At 41.7% G+C, this 20,335-nt stretch overlaps 5 protein-coding genes across 5 annotated transcripts; 3 read left to right on the top strand and 2 right to left on the bottom strand.

Annotated features, from left to right (window-relative positions):
- Positions 1–4,926: 4,926 nt before the first annotated feature.
- On the top strand, positions 4,927–5,505 carry LOC310962881 (histone H1-like; the record flags this gene model as incomplete). Its single annotated transcript, XM_083935490.1, has 1 exon — positions 4,927–5,505. One exon carries the CDS (start codon positions 4,927–4,929, stop codon positions 5,503–5,505), a length of 579 nt encoding a protein of 192 aa, XP_083791616.1.
- Positions 5,506–6,762: 1,257 nt separating this feature from the next.
- On the top strand, positions 6,763–7,137 carry LOC310962811 (histone H2B-like; the record flags this gene model as incomplete). The annotated part of the gene is made up of 1 exon (XM_083935389.1): positions 6,763–7,137. The coding sequence occupies one exon, from the start codon at positions 6,763–6,765 to the stop codon at positions 7,135–7,137; it is 375 nt and encodes a 124-aa protein (XP_083791515.1).
- A 1,408-nt stretch (positions 7,138–8,545) lies between these two features.
- LOC310962810 (histone H3.2) lies at positions 8,546–8,956 on the top strand (the record flags this gene model as incomplete). Its single annotated transcript, XM_083935388.1, has 1 exon — positions 8,546–8,956. The coding sequence occupies one exon, from the start codon at positions 8,546–8,548 to the stop codon at positions 8,954–8,956; it is 411 nt and encodes a 136-aa protein (XP_083791514.1).
- A 1,595-nt stretch (positions 8,957–10,551) lies between these two features.
- Positions 10,552–14,166, bottom strand: LOC310962829 (histone H2A-like; the record flags this gene model as incomplete). Its single annotated transcript, XM_083935426.1, has 2 exons — positions 10,552–10,781; positions 13,977–14,166. 2 exons carry the CDS (start codon positions 14,164–14,166, stop codon positions 10,552–10,554), a joined length of 420 nt encoding a protein of 139 aa, XP_083791552.1.
- Positions 14,167–19,540: 5,374 nt separating this feature from the next.
- Positions 19,541–20,128, bottom strand: LOC310962809 (histone H1-like; the record flags this gene model as incomplete). The annotated part of the gene is made up of 1 exon (XM_083935387.1): positions 19,541–20,128. The coding sequence occupies one exon, from the start codon at positions 20,126–20,128 to the stop codon at positions 19,541–19,543; it is 588 nt and encodes a 195-aa protein (XP_083791513.1).
- Between the last annotated feature and the right edge of the window lie 207 nt (positions 20,129–20,335).

The raw sequence follows: 20,335 nt of genomic DNA, 5'->3' as shown, positions 1-20,335 counted from the left end.
TATGAAAATGATAATAATTATGGTGGCAAACATGATCAATGATGAGTAGTGGCAATAGCAGCTACAATACAGATACAAATTTTATAGTTTATTAAACTTGTGATAGTATATATGAGTAACAGTGACAAAAGCAGCAGGAAGTGTCATGTAGGACCACGGCAGCAAGCACCACCACGATCAGCAGAGACCTGCGAGACGACAAAGCACAAACAGCTCCGGGGAAGAAGCTGAATCAGTAACATGCATTGATGGGACATGAATGATTCAGACAGAGAGGAGAGAAGCTCAGAGTATCAGGAAAAGTATTATCCCCCGGCAGACTAGGCCTATAGCAGCATAATTAAGCAGAATAAAGTCTTATCGTAAGCCCTAGCTGTAAGCTTTATCAAAAAGGAAAGTTTTAAGTTTACTTTTAAATAAGGGGACAGTGTCTGCCTCCCGAATAACATTTGGGAGTTTGTTCCACAGGAGAGGAGCTTGGTAGCTGAAGGCTCTGCCTCCCATTCTACTTTTGGAGACTCTAGGAACGACGAGTAGCCCTGCATTCTCAGAGCGCAGAGATCTAGTTGGGTGATACGGTACTATGAGCTCTTTAAGATACGACGGAGCCTGACCAATAAGAGCTTTGTACGTAAGGAGAAGGATTTTAAATTCTATTCTAGATTTTACAGGTAGCCAGTGCAGAGAAGCTAATACAGGAGAAATATGTTCTCTTCTATTTGTTTTAGTTAGTACACGAGCTGCAGCATTTTGGACCAACTGGAGACTCTTAACAGACTTATTGGAGCAGCCTGATAATAAGGAATTGCAATAGTCCAGCCTAGAAGTAACAAATGCATGAACAAGTTTCTCTGCATCTTTCTGAGACACAATGTTCCTAATTTTTGCAATATTACGTAGGTGAAAATATGCAGTCCTTGTTGTTAGTTTTATGTGAGAATCGAAGGACATATCCTGATCAAAAATAACACCCAGATTCCTTACTGTGGTGCTGGAGGACAACACTACATCATCCAGAGTAACAATATCTTTAGCTATTGAATTTCGGAGGCCTTTGGGGCCAAGTACAATAATTTCAGTTTTGTCTGAGTTTAACATCAGAAAATTGCAGGTCATCCAGCTTTTTATTTCCTTAATGCACATTTGAAGTTTATCTAACTGATGGGTTTCTTCTGGTTTGATCGACAAATATAATTGTGTATCATCAGCATAACAATGAAAATTTATGGAGTGCTTCCTTATAATAATTCCTAAGGGAAGCATATATAAGGTGAAAAGAATCGGTCCAAGGACAGAACCCTGTGGGACTCCGTGACTAACTTTAGTGTGCATGGAGGATTTGTCATTAACATGTACAAACTGAGATCTATCTGATAAATAAGACTTAAACCAGCTCAGTGCGGTTCCTTTAATGCCGATCAGATGCTCTAGTCTGTGTAGCAGGATGTGATGGTCAATGGTGTCGAAGGCAGCACTAAGATCTAGTAAGACAAGCACAGAGACAAGTCCTTTGTCTGAAGCTATTAGAAGGTCGTTAGTAATTTTCACCAGTGCTGTCTCAGTGCTATGATTTGCTCTAAATCCTGACTGGAAATCCTCAAATAACTCATTATTATGTAAAAAGTCACACAACTGATTGGCAACTAATTTCTCGAGGATCTTAGAGAGAAAAGGAAGGTTAGATATAGGTCTATAGTTGGCTAGTACCTCAGGATCAAGACTGGGCTTTTTAAGAAGAGGTTTAATTACAGCTACTTTAAAAGACTGTGGTACATAACCTGCTGATAAAGACATGTTAATCATATCTAATACAGGAGTGCTAATTAAAGGTAACACTTCTTTAAGTAACCTAGTTGGAATAGAGTCTAGAAGACAAGTAGAAGGTTTTGATGCTGAAATAGTAGAGTTTAATTTGTTAAGGTCGACTGTAGAAAAGCAGTCCAAGAATATTTCAGGTCGTACAGTTTGTAAGGTTCCTGGGTTTGATGAACAAATAGTGCCAAGCGAGTTGATTTTGTCTCTAATAGTTATAATTTTGTCATTAAAGAAGGTCATGAAGTCGTTACTACTGAGGTTTATAGGAATACATGGCTCAATAGAGCTGTGGCTCTCTGTCAGCCTGGCTACAGTGCTGAAAAGAAATCTAGGATTGTTCTTATTCTCCTCTATTAAAGATGAGTAATAGGCTGCTCTGGCATTACGGAGGTCCTTCCTATAGGTTTTAAGACTTTCTTGCCAAACTAAGTGAGATTCCTCCAGTTTAGTTGAGCGCCATTTACTTTCCAACTTTCGCGATATTTGTTTTAATTCACGGGTTTGTGAGTTATACCACGGAGCTAACTTCCTCTGTTTTATTATCTTCTTTTTTAAAGGAGCAACAGAGTCAAGTGTTGTTCTTAGAGAGCCTGCAACACTTTCAACAAGGTGATCAATTTCAGAGAAACTAACGTTAGTGCAGGAGTCTTGAATATTAGGATGAGGCATTAAAGTAAATGCAGATGGAATCGCTTCCTTAAATTTAGTTATAGCACTATCAGATAAACATCTGGTGTAGACACTTTTACCCAGTGGTGAGTAGTCCTGTAATATGAATTCAAAAGTTATTAAATAATGGTCTGATAAAATAGGATTCTGTGGAAAGACTATTAAGTCATCAATTTCCACACCATAAACCAAAACAAGGTCGAGGGTGTGATTAAAACAGTGAGTAGGTTTATGTATACTCTGACTAAAGCCAATTGAATCTAATAGAGAGATAAACGCGATACTGAGACTATTATTATCGCTGTCCACATGAATATTAAAATCACCTACAATGATTACTTTGTCGGATTTAAGGACTAAATTTGACAGAAACTCTGAGAATTCGGACAGAAATTCAGAGTAGGGACCGGGAGCACGGTACACTATAACAAGTATAATTGACTGCACAGTTTTCCAGGTTGAATGTGAAAGACTAAGAACAAGACTTTCAAATGAATTATAATTTAGTTTAGGTTTAGGGTTTATTAATAGGCCTGAATTATAAATAGCTGCAACGCCTCCTCCTCGACCACTGCCTCGAGAAATATGAGTATTAATATGACTGGGAGGAGTGGATTCATTTAGGCTAACATATTCTTCGGGACGCAGCCAGGTTTCGGTCAGACAGAGTAAATCAATATGGTTGTCTGATATCAGATCGTTTACTAATACAGCTTTAGATGAGAGAGATCTAATGTTTAAAAGTCCACATTTTATTTTCTGATATTGTTGCATTGTCGCAGATTTTGCGTTGATTTGTATCAAGTTTTTATTTATAGCTCCTCTTCTGTTCATTTTTGATCTGTTTAATTTAAATGATCGTGGGGCAGACAGTGTTTGTATACTAAACTGAGCTGGAAAATGCTCCACAGGGAGCGCAGAGAGGTGTGTAAGACTGCCACTCTGCTTCCTGGGCACCTGCGATAAGGGCAGCGCAGAGAGGTGTATTAAACTGCGACTCTGCTTCCTGATCCCAACACTGGGTTGTCATGGTTTTAGACCGCTAACAACTGCGTCCAGGTTCTTAGATATGAGAGCAGCACCCTCCAAAGTAGGATGAATACCATCTCTCCTAATAAGACCAGGTTTTCCCCAGAAAGACTGCCAATTATCTACGACACATTAAATATATCTATATCACCATATAGATTTGTGATGGTGATCCATATTCTCCTGCTCCTCTGACATTGTTACACTGAACAATGTTTCCTGCTGATGATTGATGAATGATTTAACAGACTACACTGTTGTTGGTTTTTATCAAGATCTGAAATGTGTTGTTATCACGAGAAAACAGATAAAATAAAATGTATGTGATGTCTGACCCTTTAGGGGTTCCGTAGTTTACTGAACATCTGAATCGTGTTATATTTTGGTTTGAATCTAATAAAATCTTTACTCTTCAACATGGTTGATAGGACGTCTTCATTTCTACACGTTTGTGAAACGATACAACTGATAGAAAGAATAATAGTTGAAGGGGAATCTACTGTAAGATCCTACAAAGTAAAGTCACAAGTATTTAAGGAGAACGGAGCAAACAGTGAAAGATGAATTTGTCTCATTAATATGTGTTCCTTAGATTTTGTCCAGTGTTTCAAGTAGTTATGTGTAATAATGATATCTAATAAAATCTAGAAATAATAATAATGAAATATAGAAAGCACCTCAGCGTTAGAGACACATGAAAGTGTTTTCTGTATTTCCTTCTTCACTTTTCCAGCCAGAGAGCTGCAGGTCTCCACACAAACTGAAGCTGAGCACATTGATTTCACTCAGAATGTGACTTTATTTACATCTTTATCTCACACATCTTTCATTATGAACCTGTTGAATTGGGCTGGTAAATCTACACACACAGTGAATCTGGAACAGGAGTCTAACTGTCCAACTGACCGAGGCACGGACCGTGTGTTTACCTCCACCGGAAAAGTCCTTTATTCAAACGAAATAAATCACAATACTGACGTTTTTTTCGGTTTTGTTACATCCAGACACGTCTCTGCTAACTGCAACAACACTGAAACGTGTGATACAGATCACTTTTACACCCTTTCAGAGACCAAATGTGCAGTAAACTCGCCGCGAGTTGTCCAAAGTGAGCGTGTGAGAGGTTTGAAGCCTCCGGAGATGAAATCAAAGAGTCCTTGTGACCAAACACGAGCTCAGTGTGGAGGGAAGGACCTTTTCTCGCTGCTACAGTAAAAATCGCGTTTTAAAAAGGTTATTTTATATTAACTTAATCACCAAACTGTGTCGGAGAAAACACAAAAGTGTCGCCACATTTCGGCAGGGCGGCGGAGCGGCTGTGTGAGTTGACTCTCCACGGTTCTCACGTGCTTTATAACATCCGCCTCCTGCCCTCGGCTCAGTCACTCTCAGACGAACACAGCACACACGAAAATGGCAGAAGAAGCTCCAGCAGCAGCTCCGGCGAAAGCCCCCAAGAAGAAGGCTGCTCCCCGCCCCAAGAGTGACGGACCCTCCCTCCCGAAGCTCATCCTCAGCGCCGTGGCTGAGTCCAAGGAGCGGAAAGGCATCTCTCTGTCCGCCATTAAGAAGTTTCTGGCCGCCAAAAACATCGACGTTGTTAAGTCCAACAAACGCATCAACTCCGCGGTGACTTCTCTGGTGACCAAAGGGACTCTGACGCAGACCAAAGGCACCGGGGCCTCCGGATCCTTCAAGCTCACCAAGGTCGAAAAGGCGGTCGTCAAACCAGCGGCGAAGAAAGTGGTGAAGAAGAAAGCTCCCGTTAAAGCCAAGAAGCCCGCGGCGAAGAAAACCCCGGTGAAGAAACCTGCAGCCAAGAAAGCAGCAGCTAAGAAACCGGCAGCCAAGAAGTCTCCGGTGAAGAAGGCGGTGAAAAAGCCTGCAGCCAAGAAGAGTCCCAAGAAGGTGGTCCCCAAAAAGGTGGTGAAGAAGACCCCTGTGAAGAAAGCTCCGGCAAAGAAAGCTGCAGTAAAGAAATCCAAGAAGTGAAGCAGCTCCTGAATGCAGCACTCCGGTGCATCTAAAGGCTCTTTTAAGAGCCACCACAGATTCACTCAAGAGCTTTTTCCTTCCAACAACTTCTCCACTTTCTCTTTTTCTTTATTTACATCACAAGATCTCAGAGTATCAGCATGTGTAGTTTCACATGTTGATGCTTAAACTTAATATTCCTTTACACAGTTAAAGACCCATTATGTGATACATGGTAAATGACATCACTCCATGTTGGTGGGAAACACTTGAACACAACACATAAAACAAATGATGGCTCCATAATAACAATAATGATGATGATGATGGGTTCTGTGAATGAATCATTTTGACTCTGAAAGGTCCAAAGTCGTCCTTTCTAACTCCACACTGTTCTGTCTGAATCTGTTTTTAGAGCCACCATAGAAACAACTGAACAGTGTTTTCTTCCAAATCACTGACTCAAGGAGAACTCCAGACATTTGTGTCCATTTGGGAAAATGTGTCTTCATCTGCCATCAGTTTGGCTCTGTTGGTTTATACGGCATAATATTGTTTAACAAAGTCTCATGATACATTTTTGGTTCATATTCTAATCGATCAATAGAAGACTGAAACAAATGTACGACCTTCTTGACTCAACAAGGACGGAAGTGTCCACTTGGCAAAAACTTTTTCTGCATAAATCTCTAAAACAATTTCAGCCCTGCTCAGAAAACATTCAGACATTTTTAGGACTCAAACCCTTTAAATATCAGTTTGATTATCTGTTGTTATTCATGAAAAAAAAAACACCACACTGAGTTATTTTCCATGAAACAAATGTTTGGCTGCTGGGGGATTTTATAAACTCAGTCTTCCATATGTCAATGATTAGCATTAGATGAGATCAGTTCTCTTGAATCTGTTTATGGGTGATATTTCTAAAAAGTTCTAATTGTATAACTGGATGTATGAGAGAATTTCGTGTCTTAATGAAAATTGTGACTTCATATATTAATATTTTGAAACACTAACTTATTATTTTGAGAAAGTTTCTCATTATGAACATACTTTTTTAACACATTAGCAGAAATAGGCTTCCATATGTAAAACCATAAAGATCTATATTTTCATCACCATCTGGTTTGTTTGTGTCGGCGCATGCTCAGTGTCGGTCACACAGCTAAGCCAATCCGGGACGCGCAACAGCACACTGATATTTGCATATAGGAGCGAATAAAGAAAGCATCAGCTGAGTAGCTGAGAGTCATCCGTTTCCAGAACAACCCAATCATGCCTGACACAGCTAAGCCTGCGCCCAAAAAGGGTTCCAAGAAAGCCGTGACAAAGACCGCCGGGAAGGGCGGCAAGAAGAGGAGAAAGAGCAGGAAGGAGAGCTACGCCATCTACGTGTACAAAGTGCTGAAGCAGGTCCACCCCGACACCGGCATCTCCTCCAAGGCCATGGGCATCATGAACTCCTTCGTGAGCGACATCTTTGAGCGCATCGCCGGTGAGGCCTCCCGTCTGGCTCACTACAACAAGCGCTCCACCATCACTTCCAGGGAGATCCAGACCGCCGTCCGCCTGCTGCTGCCCGGGGAGCTGGCCAAGCACGCCGTGTCTGAGGGCACCAAGGCCGTGACCAAGTACACCAGCTCCAAGTAAAACTGCTGCTGGACCAACAACACAAAGGCTCTTTTAAGAGCCACACATTCAGTTCACTGAGAGCAAGGATTTTAATCACTCAGAATTGTTAATATAATATATTTCTCATTTAGTGTCACATTAGTAGAAAGGAACTACATATTGAGATTAACTTGTCATAGTGATAAATATCATTGCATTCCACACATTGTAGCTTACTTGGTGACTTAAAACCTGAAGTGCTTATCTTGTATGTGAGGTCCCACATTGAAAATATGAAACTTTTTAAATCACATGCAAACACATGTGAAACATATCTACTTTACAACAAATGTCTAAATTGGGTAGATCACTGAACACATCATGGATTAAGAATCCATTACTATTGGTGCAGTGAAGAGTTTGTGCTGTAATAAATCTGCTTTATTTACTAAAGTAGCAAAGAACCTTGTGTCTTGGAGCGGTGGAATGTATTTGTACTGAACAAATGTTATTGGCAGGTAAATAATCTACCCAGCAGTAAATCAAATATAGACCCGGTAAGAAAATGAAGATTTACTTTTTTTTTAACTTGATTTTGTTCAATCCGGCAATGCTGCCGTCTGTATATAAAGTATCTAAACTTGCTTTCATATTGATAACAATATTACTCGTACGTGTCAAATGTTAATGGTGAATAAGGAATAATATATTCCATAACAGTATCCATGTTCAATGGATTAAATTGTAAATGGCATGTTTTTGAATGAATCTTAATGGAGCACATTTTCCTCCAGATTACAGGCCTAGCAATAACGTGGATCAACTCAATGAAAGAACCCGTTTCTGACTACGAATGAGAAGTTACTACATTTCTTTTTTCTCTTACTTTCTCCGCCAATTCAATTCAAATGCAACATTGTAGTTGAATATATACATACAAATATAATATTCTTATACGGTACATATTCAACCCCTTGTATATTATCCAATACTAATAAAGTGTATTTATAGCATTTCTTTGTATTTAACTTATATACAGACAACTTTTGTAAACCCTTCGTATTTATATAAGTTGTATTTATTAGTCACAGTAATATGGTTAAAGATTATAATAGTTTTTTTCCCTTACATTTTCTCTCTCCGTCAATTAAATTTAATCTAAAAATAACTGACACATAGACCTGTAAATCAAAGTAGAAAAGTGTGAACAGTTCAAATATAAGTGAGAACTGTGGAAACAGGACTTTTCTCTCTCTCGTTTTCCCTGCCGCTGTGCGCGCGCTTTAGTTCAGTCCCTGTTGTCCAATAGCTGATCAGCTACAGCGCGCGAGTCACCCGAGCTGGACCAACCAGCGGGTGCCGTATCTCCGGCGGTTCCTTTATAAAGCCGCTGTTCTCAGGCAGACTTCATTCTTTCTTTAGCTGAACACAGTGAGCAGAAGCAGGCATGGCCAGAACCAAGCAGACCGCCCGTAAATCCACCGGAGGAAAAGCTCCCAGGAAGCAGCTGGCCACCAAGGCTGCCCGTAAGAGCGCCCCGGCCACCGGCGGAGTGAAGAAGCCTCACCGTTACAGGCCCGGTACCGTGGCTCTGAGAGAGATCCGTCGCTACCAGAAATCCACGGAGCTGCTGATCCGCAAGCTGCCCTTCCAGCGCCTGGTGAGAGAAATCGCTCAGGACTTCAAGACCGACCTGCGCTTCCAGAGCTCCGCTGTCATGGCTCTGCAGGAGTCCAGCGAGGCTTACCTGGTCGGCCTGTTCGAGGACACCAACCTGTGCGCCATCCACGCCAAGAGGGTCACCATCATGCCCAAGGACATCCAGCTGGCCCGTCGCATCCGCGGAGAGAGGGCTTAAAGTGTCCGCTGCTCCACAAACTCCAACGGCTCTTTTAAGAGCCACATACACTCAAACTGAGAGCAACAGACCTGAATTATCCCATAACACAGAATCACACTGTTGATCAGTGCAGAACTAAACTTATATTTAACTTACAGTACACATCTACTACTGTGAACATCCGCCGTTTGCTGAGTCTGGTATAAAAACAATAGTTAGACAAACTACTGCTGACTAAGTATGAGACACTCTGGCTTCTCTTTATTGACTCCTGCGAGGAAAAATTGATTTTCCAGCAGCTTATAAAACATGAGGGAGGTATTACAAGTATGATAACTAAAACTCTTAGCTTGATGGATACAGAGATTGTGAGTAGTTTAACTCTTAGTTAAACATGAGGTAGATTTAAGAATCCAGGTCAAATACAATTCATGCAAAATCATATCTGGTAAGTTAAATGTAGAGAGTAAGTTAACTTGGACGTGCTCATCTTTGGTTAGACGCTACACATGTACCACTGCGGACATCGACTGTACCACTGGAACCACTCCTGATTGTAGACATGATGTGTTTATTTTTTTTTATTAATAAATGAACCTGTCATGATGTGTCATTTCCACCGTGACTTAGGGAAAAATCTTCTAAATTAAATTGTGGTATCTTGTGTTAGAGCTAAATCAAGTATAAATTAATTTGTGGGAAATATTCTAAATAATGGAGAGTACAGTAATGCACTCACCGGCCACTTTATTATATTGGTGCCTAATAACGTGTCAGTGTGGTCGACTGCTGCTGTAGACAACCCGCCTCAAGGTTCTACGTGTTGTCTGTTTACAGATGCTCTCCTGCATTCCTCTGTTGGAACCAGTGGATGTTTGAGTTACTGTTGCCTTTCTATCAGCTCCAACCAGTCTGGCCATCCTCCTCTGAACTCTGGCTAAAACAAGGCATTTGCGCCCACCGAACTGCCGCTCACTGGATCTTTTCTCTTTTTGGGACCATTCTCTGTAAACCCTAGAGATGGTTGTGCGTGAAAATCCCAGTAGATCAGCAGTTTCTAACACTCAGAGCAGTTGCAAGTGTTAAAAGGTGCACCTAATAAAGTGGCCGGTGAGTGTTAAATGTCCATTTGCTTACTACAATTTTAAAACAAAAGTTCTGTTAGTCTTGTGGGGAAACATCTCATGTAAAGTGCTTTTTTCAGTTACAGGGGTCAAATCCTATTAAATGAAGGTATGACGTGAAATAGTGGAGCTGCAATTCAGAGTAAAATCTTCGGAATCGGATGAATCTCCTACTACCTGATGAATCCCCTTTGTTCTTTCAATAACCGAAACAAATGTATGAGAGTAAAAGTGTGTTTAGAGGCTTCACTTAGAAACACACCAGTCTACTGTTGAAAGCATGATTATGAATGAGCGCGTAAATGCAGCTTTTCTTCTCTTTCACGTCCTCTATTAAATTGTATGGCATTTAGATTTTAATTCTACAATGTTCCCTCAATAACATTACGTTTAATTAAAGCTAAAAGTAGGAGGATTGTCTTTAGTGGTAGTTGGTGGCTCTTAAAAGAGCCGTTGTGTGGGTTTCCCAGCAGTCAGCGAGTGTCCACTTTACTTCTTGGCGGCCTTCTCGGTCTTCTTGGGCAGCAGCACAGCCTGGATGTTGGGCAGCACGCCGCCCTGAGCGATGGTCACTCCGCCCAGCAGCTTGTTGAGCTCCTCGTCGTTGCGGACAGCCAGCTGCAGGTGACGGGGGATGATGCGGGTCTTCTTGTTGTCGCGGGCAGCGTTTCCAGCCAGCTCCAGGATCTCAGCGGTCAGGTAGTGATGGGACAAATGAACTGAGGCATTTGAGGCTTGTCTCGAGTAAAAGTGGGCGTGTCAAATGAAGCCGCGCTTCGAGGCCTGTATCGCTTCCGGAAAATGACGTAACCGATGACAAACGAGGCCTCGGTTTGGACAGATCACGTCATTGGTTCGTTCACCGTATCACTTCCCAATAAAACGCTTCAAACCTCGAGGCACGCTGTGGGTGTTGTAGGCGTTTATGGTGAGAAGAGTTGGAGAGAGTAAGTGAGAGTAAGTGAGAGTTGGAGAGAGTTGGAGAGAGTTGGCGAGAGTTAGAGAGAGTTAGAGAGAGTTGGAGAGAGTTAGTGAGAGTTAGAGAGAGTTAGTGAGAGTTGGAGAGAGTTTGTCAGAATAAGAGTAGCAGTAGCAGGAGAGTAGGAGAAGTAGAAGGAGTAGTGTAGATCATTTCCCCCACTGTAGGGCTTTGATGTGAGCTATATATTTTTCTTTCCTTTTACACTGGTTTGTGTTTGTTTGTGTGTATGTCAGTTATTATGTTTGTAAATGTCACTCCTGAGTATATATGTGCACCTTCTGTCACTTTCTTCATTCACATACACTCTACTTTGACTCATGTATGTAAAGACGTCACTGGGAAGCCACAGTTTGACAGCAGTGTTGTGTTACTCATTCTTAAAGATAACATGTTTAAGTGAAATATGTACAACTGTTTTGTGTATCATTAATAAAATGAGTTGAAAAAATAAACACTGGTGTTGGGGAATGATTTATTCATGTGATGGCGCATGTATATGTTAAGCGTGATTTTACTACAAAGCACTGTAGGAGCATTAACATTCCTGCCAGTTCCATTTTTGTTTGTTTTGCCACAAATTCCTTTTCACAAAGATGGAGCCAGCAAGAAAGAGGAAGTCCTCACCTGTATGGGAGTATTTTGAGTTGACTGATCATAATAAGGTTTGTATGTGTAATGATATACATAAAATAGTGAATATTGTATACTCGCTATACACTGAACTATCAGTCCTAATATGTATGACTTCCTTAAAGGTGAGGTGCTTGCTGTGTGATAAACAGCTAACATACAGCAACAACACTTCCTCCATGCTTCGCCATTACAGAGCACTGCATGAGCATGCCCAGCCTGCCAACAGGCCGGATACAAGCCAAAGTACCATCAGATATTTTTTTGCATGTTGTCAAAATCTCGTGTTCAGCTCCTACAACACACCAGCATCACTGTTAATTGATAACTGTTACAGGTTCCAGAAAAGCAATGGTGGATGAGGCTGTGGTCAACATGATCATCAAGGACTCCCAGCCGTTCTCCGTTGTGGAGGATGTGGGCTTCAGGGAGCTCATGCACCTAATGGATCCCATCTATATTCTCCCCAGTAGAAAGGTGTGTGAACAGAGCCAATGTGGTCATTTTTATGTTGGTCATCATAACAGCTCTTCTTTTCACCCTCAGGCTCTGAAAGCAATGGTGGATATAAAATATCAGGAGGCCAAGGAGAAGGCCAGAGAGCAGGTCCAGAAGGCTGTGGCTGTCAGTCTCACGTCTGACATGTGGACGTCCATCAATATGGACGCCTACCTGGCAGTGACGTGCCATTTCATTGACGATGAAGACCAGCTCTGCACTACTCTGCTTGGGGTGCAACATTTTCCAAAGGCCCATACAGCAGAAAACCTTGCAGCGGGGCATGTACAGCTCATGGAGGAGTGGGGCATCAGAGATAAGGTGAAGTGTCTTGTCACTGATGGCGCATCAAACATGAACGCTTGTGTGAGACAGCTAAATGTGAGGCATGCAATATGCATTGCTCACACAATAAACCTTATTGTTCGCAAGTCCTTCGATGATGTGGAAGGACTAAATGAATTAAGGCAGAAATGTAGGAGGTTGGTGACCCTCTTCCGCACAAGCACTACTGCGAAAGAGCGACTGGTCCAAGTGCAGGAGCAGATGGGAAGGCAGCCCTACAAAATGATAATAGAGGTAGACACTCGTTGGAACAGCACATTCCTTATGTTGCAGCGGCTGTATGAGCTAAGAGAGCCAGTGGGGGCAGCCCTGGCCTCACTGAAAACAGACATTACCCCCCTTACAGCAGCTGAGTATGACTCTGTGAACAACACTCTGAGTGTACTCGCCCCATTCCACCAAGCAACAGTTGAGGTTTCTGCTGAGAAGAGGGTATCCTCCTCAAAAGTGATACCTCTCATGAAGATGTTGCATCATGCAATTACAAACAAGATGCACACAATGAATGCATCCACCATTGCGAGGCAGCTGGGGGATAACCTTGTTCGACGTCTGAGGGACCACATGAGTTCTTTGGAGTCAGCAGGTGGCCTGACAATGCCAACTTTATTGGATCCAAGATTTAAAAAATTAGGATTCGAAAATGCAACCAGGAGACAAGAAGCAGTGAACCGGCTGAAAAATGAGTGTGCAAATGTGATAAGGCATGAAGCCTCATCTGCCCCCCCAGACCAGCTGCAAAACACTCGCGTGGCTCAATCTGGTGGCAATAGTAAGTATCCCCATCTGTATCCTTGATTATGACAGTGGTATTGTGCATGACACCCCACCCCCCTTTTTTGTTATTAGGTGAACTTTGGCGGCTGTTGGATGACGCCATAAACAGCAGCGGGAGCAGCTCAAGTGTGGTGGCAGATGCCGTGATTGAAGTGGATCGTTACTTGGCAGAGATGAATATTTCAAGGGATGAGGATCCACTGGTATATTGGCATGGACATAAAGCCATGTATCCCCACCTTTACAAACTGGCAGTAACCTGGTTATGTTCGCCAGCGTCTTCAGTGCCATGTGAGAGGGTTTTTTCGAAGGCTGGAGAAGTGTTGTCCAAAAAAAGGAACCGCCTGAATCCAAAAACATTGGAAAAACTAGTGTTTTTGAATAAAAATACAAACTCTTGAAATGTTGTCATTGGTATTTTAATTAAGAACAGAGCTCCATGTCTGTGTTGTTGTCCACATACTTACACATGATCATACTATAGAAATATCCATTGTTTATTGTTTCTGCACACATAAGTAAATCATACATTTCAGCTCAAGTCGTGGTACAATGGCATTGACTGTAATTTAATTTGTCCAGCAGATGGCAGTATTCACTGTTTCATTGAGGCCTCGATGAGTGAACCTTTTGGTGAAGCAATGGGCTGGAAAGCCTCAGTGATTCACGGGGCTTCATTTGCCCATCACTACGGTCAGGTACTCCAGCACCGCCGCCAGGTAGACGGGGGCGCCGGCACCCACACGCTGGGCGTAGTTTCCCTTCCTCAGGAGCCTGTGAACACGGCCGACTGGGAACTGGAGCCCGGCACGTGAAGTACGAGTCTTCGCCTTTGCTCTGACTTTTCCTCCGGTTTTCCCGCGTCCAGACATCTTTACGTTTCCTCGAGTGAGAGAATAAATGTTACGGCGAAGCCGAAACCGCTGCTTTATTTACCCAGCTGCTCTCTGATTGGACAGAGTGTCCGTCCAATCAGAAAGAAGGACAGTGAATTCCTGTATTTACCACAAGACCTCCGGAAATACTGCTCGGTGTTTCAAAATAAAGGCTGCAGTTTAAACCGAAAACAGCTGAATGATTTTCCTATTGTTGTTGTTGACCCTGTTCCCTTTCTTCTTCTGTAAGTTTCCTTTGTGTTTGGTAAAAACACGGTAGTAGACCTAAATGAAGGCGCTCTTCTTTAGAAATGGTTAAAAGTTGAACACAGACGGACAAATCAAAAAGCACAACAGTTAAGTTTTTAAGTGTTTGATTCCTACGATCATCTGCAATGTTGATGCATTTTATGACAATTATCTAATCTGTCAGTACAAGAGAATATATAAAATACTTTAAATGATTCCTGTTGATAATAAAGGTGATTATGAGTCATTCTGTCGTATTAATGGAGGCCAAATCAAAGTCCATCAGAGCCTCTGTATGATCCGTCAAGGAACAATATGTCTAATGGACACTTTTTGCACTTTAACAATAAGTTATATTGGCCGTTTATAAATTGTCTGTAATTGTATTTTTTTTTAATTTTATTTAAAATTTATTTTACACCACACACCAAGCCGGTTTGCATCTCCTATGTTGTTGCTCTGCCACAAAGACAACAAAGACATCTGTTCTAAAGTGCTTGAAATTTAGGTCACATGGGATGGAAACCACATTTTCTGACATTTGCATGAAAAATTACTTTCATTTGAGACTTAATTCCTTTTGTAGAGAGTTGTCCTGAAACATAATTGTGGTTGTTTAAAGCACAATTACATCTAATTTAATGTGACGATCAAGTGCATTATTAAGTAAACTGAATATAAAGTATGTTCTGGACACAAACATGTAGTTCACCACAGCTGTGAGGAGCTGCAAACGCACCTTGAAAAGCTTGAAAAGTGCTTAAATTTGAATGTGGAAAAGGTGTAGGAACCTTGATTTTACACCGGTGTGCCAAAATGTAACTTGTATTTTGTTTTTAAATGTTTGAAACTATGTATATAACTAGTGTCCTGTGTTTTTAGTGTAATAAAATCTCCATGGATAGATAAAAAAAAGATCTATATGTTGATGTTTGGATTTTGTGTTTTCTGAAAACACAACACTGTGATTACATAGAAGTACATTTTCCAATCATTCCAGTGCATCATGGGAACTTTTGACTGCAGCTGTACAGTACATAGATATTCTGATTGTAACACTTCTCATGTGTTTTCCTCATGTTGCTCATCAGCTTCATGTTCAAACATAGAAAGTGAGAATAGCAGCCTGTGATTTGTTCCACTTGGAAATGATTCCCTCTCAGCTCACCATGATGTCATCTCCTGCTGCCATCTTGTGTTCAGCAGCCTGGTACATTCAGCAGTTCTGAACCTCTGTGTGAACTGGATCATACCAACAAAGAACCACTTTACCAGCTGATTGTGTTCCACTGCTAATGTAAAGTCAAGTGTTTCTCCTGGAACAAGACTGAAGCAGGCAGGTCGCTGCTAAACTCAACACAAATAAAGCTGAAACATGTCAAATGATTACTAACAGGACTTTAAAGAGTTATTTAGAGAAAAATTCTCTTCCCAACAGGAAGAACAGGAACAGTAGTTGTTCACCATATGTTAATCATCATTTACTTTTCTTTACATAAATTAATAATAAACACTAGGAAAGAAAAAAAAGGTTAAATTTTGGAAAATAATGTGAGGCTATGCTGGGTTTGACTCCGCCCACCGAAGCTACACATGTCACACAAGAGTGCATTACAGTTTTTTCTGAATGCTTAAGCTCTAATCGTGATTCTTGTAGCACAATTTCTAAAACTATTACAGTTTTTCTCGATTGCTAAGACACATTTCTTGAAAGCTTCTCTCCTTTTCTCTAAACTGTGAACACAAACCCCAATTTTCAAGCTACATTCACAAAACCTCAGACTCTTCTTGCGAAACCAAACTTTCACCTCAAAACAGTTCAATCTGTGCCCAAAACTGAACTTTGTTGTCAAATCGTGCCCCAAGTCAGTGAAAATTAAAAACACTACTGAGCAGTCACTAAACACTACATAGAAAAATAGAAAACACAATGCTCAGGACATGAAGGTGAATGCATGTTGCAAAAGAAAAAACCTGTGCATTTAGCACTTTACAAAAAGACAAAAAACAGAACTCTTGTGCATTTACACGCAGCACTTGTACAAAACAAACAGAAATCATATGCATTTGCCACTTGTGTACATGTGCCACCTGTCCTCCCACCCCCATGTGGCAGTCAGCAGAAAAAAAATGCATAGAGAGGGAATGCTCTTTGATCATGTGGGCAGGGCTAGGGGAATGGGCGTGGCCTCGGAATTGGAACGCATAAAACACAGTGAGGTCAACTTTGAGTGTTCTGACATGGAAGATTAAGTTTTTCTGCTGTTCCCGCTAAGAGGGCCGTACTCTATTTTCTCTCTCTTCATAATGCACAAGTCTTATGCCTTTTGCTTAAGATTTCTGTGGAGATGAACACCAATGGAGTTGTGGCGTAACATTCTACGCAGCAGCCATTGTTATGCCCAATTCAAAGTACTGGACCGTGACAAGTAAGAACTGTGCCAGGAAGTCGCCGCTGGCCCCAAACCATTGGTGTCATCGCTTCTCGGCCTTTTGGCTAAGATCAAGTGTAGTATCTGTTCTTATCAGTTTAATAGCTGATATGTCCTCTATCAGGGGACCACATATTAAATGGAGTTTTAGCATCTGGAGTTGAAAAAGGAGCTTGTCCTGCTCGCTCCACGCATCGACCTGGTTTTGCAGTGGTGCTGGGAATGGTGCGCTCTCTTTCTACCTTGTGGAAAATGAAGTAGCTATGTAAAATGAGTGCATTAACAGCCTTTAGTTGTGGCATAACATTCTCTGTTGATTTCTCACTAGTAAAAACTTGTTGCCCTTCCCATCTCAAATCACTGGGCATACTATAAGCCATGACAAGTAGGGCAAAAGTGCATGCCGAATCAACAGCAAGATGAAGCCTCCCAAAAATGGAGCAAAACTTGCACCTTTAATCAGTAAAAAAAATATCGGCAAAATATTGGCAATATATGGCAATATTGCCCCTGTGATAATGTGGGCAGGAGAATGGGTGCGACCTCCAATTTTGAACGTTGCACACAAAGTGAGGCCCACCGTGAGGGTTTTGAATGGGGCGACTAACATCTTTGGCTGTGCTCGCAAAGAGGCCTGTACTTACTCTGGTTTCTCTTCATAGCGAACCAATCTTTCGCCTTTTACTAAAGGTTTCCGTGGTGAGAAACACCAATGAGTTTAACCTATTTTTGGCAGGATTTGCCATTTGGCTGAGCCTCATGCATTTGTATAAAGCAAAAAACTCTTGCTAAAGAAACTTTATTGCCCTACCATGGAGTGCTTGGGTGGGGATGCTCAACAGCAGCAATTGTTATGCCCAATTCAACTTTACTGTAACTTACTTCAGTAAGAAAGGCTGCTACACTTCACTGTGCTTTACTGTAACTTACTTCAGTAAGAAAGGCTGCTACACTTCACTGTGCTTTACTGTCACTTACTTCAGTAAGAAAGGCTGCTACACTTCACTGTGCTTTACTGTCCCTTAGTTCTGTAGGAAATGCTGCTACATTTTTAACACTGTTATTACTATTATTATTACTTATCGCTCCTTCTCACTTATTTAGTTTGTACTTATTTTATTTCAATCTGCTGCTAAACTGCACGCTGCGTATTGTTGTATATTGTATATACCTACACTTAACCACAATGTCTGTTGCACTCTGTCACACTTAGTTAATTGTTTGATTTATTTTACGTTAGCTTTATTTTAATTTGATTATGTTAGCTTGTTGTTACTCTGACCCTTTCCCATCTTTGTATTGAAACTGTTGCACAATAACTTCCCTCGGGATAAATAAAGCTTCTTGAATCTTGAATCACTACCTAATGTCAACATAAACACGTGACGGACATTCCTCTCTCACGTGAAGAGCCATCAGTCAACTACACAGCAGCTGAGAAAGAGCTACGTTAGGTTAGCTTCATGCTGCGCTAGCAAATATTAACATCGAACTGGCACAGGAGCGTTATTAAACTCACATGAAAGTAATAACAAAGCAGCAAACACTTACTTTCTGTCAAGAACTCAATACTCGGAGTATCACTCACAGGAGAAACACGGGGGGGGGGGGGGGGGGGGGCACAGGAATAATAGGCACAAGATGATGCGCACTGCTTTCCAGCGCTTACTCTCAGCAGGCAATGACAAAACGAAACTTAACTCAGGGACGCCATTCTCTCCGGTGAGGAAGTATGGGTAGAGGCTCCTAAATGACACTTACTCAGGGAAGTAAAAGCCTTTCAAACAATATGGAAGCCTATTTCTGCTAATGTGATAAAAATAAGTATGTTCATAATGAGAAACTTTGTCAAAATAAAGTCCTAGTTTCTCAAAATAATAAGTTAGTATTTCAAAATAAAGATATAAAGTCATAATTATTAAGATACGAAATTCTCTCATACATCCAGTTATACAATTCGAACTTTTTTGAAATATCACCCATAAACAGATTCAAGAGAACTGATCCCATCTAATGCTAATCACTGACATATGGAAGACTGAGTTTATAAAATCCCCCAGCAGCCAAACATTTGTTTCATGGAAAATAACTCAGTTTGGTGGGGTTTTTTTTTTTTTTTTTTCATGAATAACAACAAATAATCAAACTGATATTTAAAGGGTTTGAGTCCTAAAAATGTCTGAATGAAGAAGACACATATTCCCAAATGGACACAAATGTCTGGAGTTCTCCTTGAGTCAGTGATTTGGAAGAAAACACTGTTCAGTTGTTTCTATGGTGGCTCTAAAAACAGATTCAGACAGAACAGTGTGGAGTTAGAAAGGACGACTTTGGACCTTTCAGAGTCAAAATGATTCATTCACAGAACCCATCATCATCATCATCATCATGATTATTGTTATTATGGAGCCATCATTTGTTTTATGTGTTGTGTTCAAGTGTTTCCCACCAACATGGAGTGATGTCATTTACCATGTATCACATAATGGGTCTTTAACTGTGTAAAGGAATATTAAGTTTAAGCATCAACATGTGAAACTACACATGCTGATACTCTGAGATCTTGTGATGTAAATAAAGAAAAAGAGAAAGTGGAGAAGTTGTTTGGAAGGAAAAAGCTCTTGAGTGAATCTGTGGTGGCTCTTAAAAGAGCCTTTAGATGCACCGGAGTGCTGCATTCAGGAGCTGCTTCACTTCTTGGATTTCTTTGCTGCAGCTTTCTTTGCCGGAGCTTTCTTCACAGAGGTCTTCTTCACCACCTTTTTGGGGACCACCTTCTTGGGACTCTTCTTGGCTGCAGGCTTTTTCACCGCCTTCTTCACCGGAGACTTCTTGGCTGCCGGTTTCTTAGCTGCTGCTTTCTTGGCTGCAGGTTTCTTCACCGGGGTTTTCTTCGCCGCGGGCTTCTTGGCTTTAACGGGAGCTTTCTTCACCACTTTCTTCGCCGCTGGTTTGGCGACCGCCTTTTCGACCTTGGTGAGCTTGAAGGATCCGGAGGCCCCGGTCCCTTTGGTCTGCGTCAGAGTCCCTTTGGTCACCAGAGAAGTCACCGCGGAGTTGATGCGTTTGTTGGACTTAACAACGTCGATGTTTTTGGCGGCCAGAAACTTCTTAATGGCGGACAGAGAGATGCCTTTCCGCTCCTTGGACTCAGCCACGGCGCTGAGGATGAGCTTCGGGAGGGAGGGTCCGTTACTCTTGGGGCGGGGAGCAGCCTTCTTCTTGGGGGCTTTCTTGGGGGCTTTCGCCGGAGCTACTGCTGGAGCTTCTTCTGCCATCTTCGTGTGTGCTGTGTTCGTCTGAGAGTGACTGAGCCGAGGGCAGGAGGCGGATTTATAAAGCACGTGAGAACCGTGGAGAGTCAACTCACACAGCCGCTCCGCCGCCCTGCCGAAATGTGGCGACACTTTTGTGTTTTCTCCGCCACAGTTTGGGGATTAAATTCACATAAAATAACCTTTTTAAAACACGGTTTTTACTGTAGC

Source organism: Echiichthys vipera (genome assembly GCF_963691815.1).
Source record: "Echiichthys vipera genome assembly, chromosome: 20".
In the NCBI taxonomy this organism is placed as follows: Eukaryota; Metazoa; Chordata; class Actinopteri; order Perciformes; family Trachinidae; genus Echiichthys; species Echiichthys vipera.
Note: the sequence above shows the minus strand (reverse complement) of the source record. Positions and strands in the feature narration are given on the sequence as shown.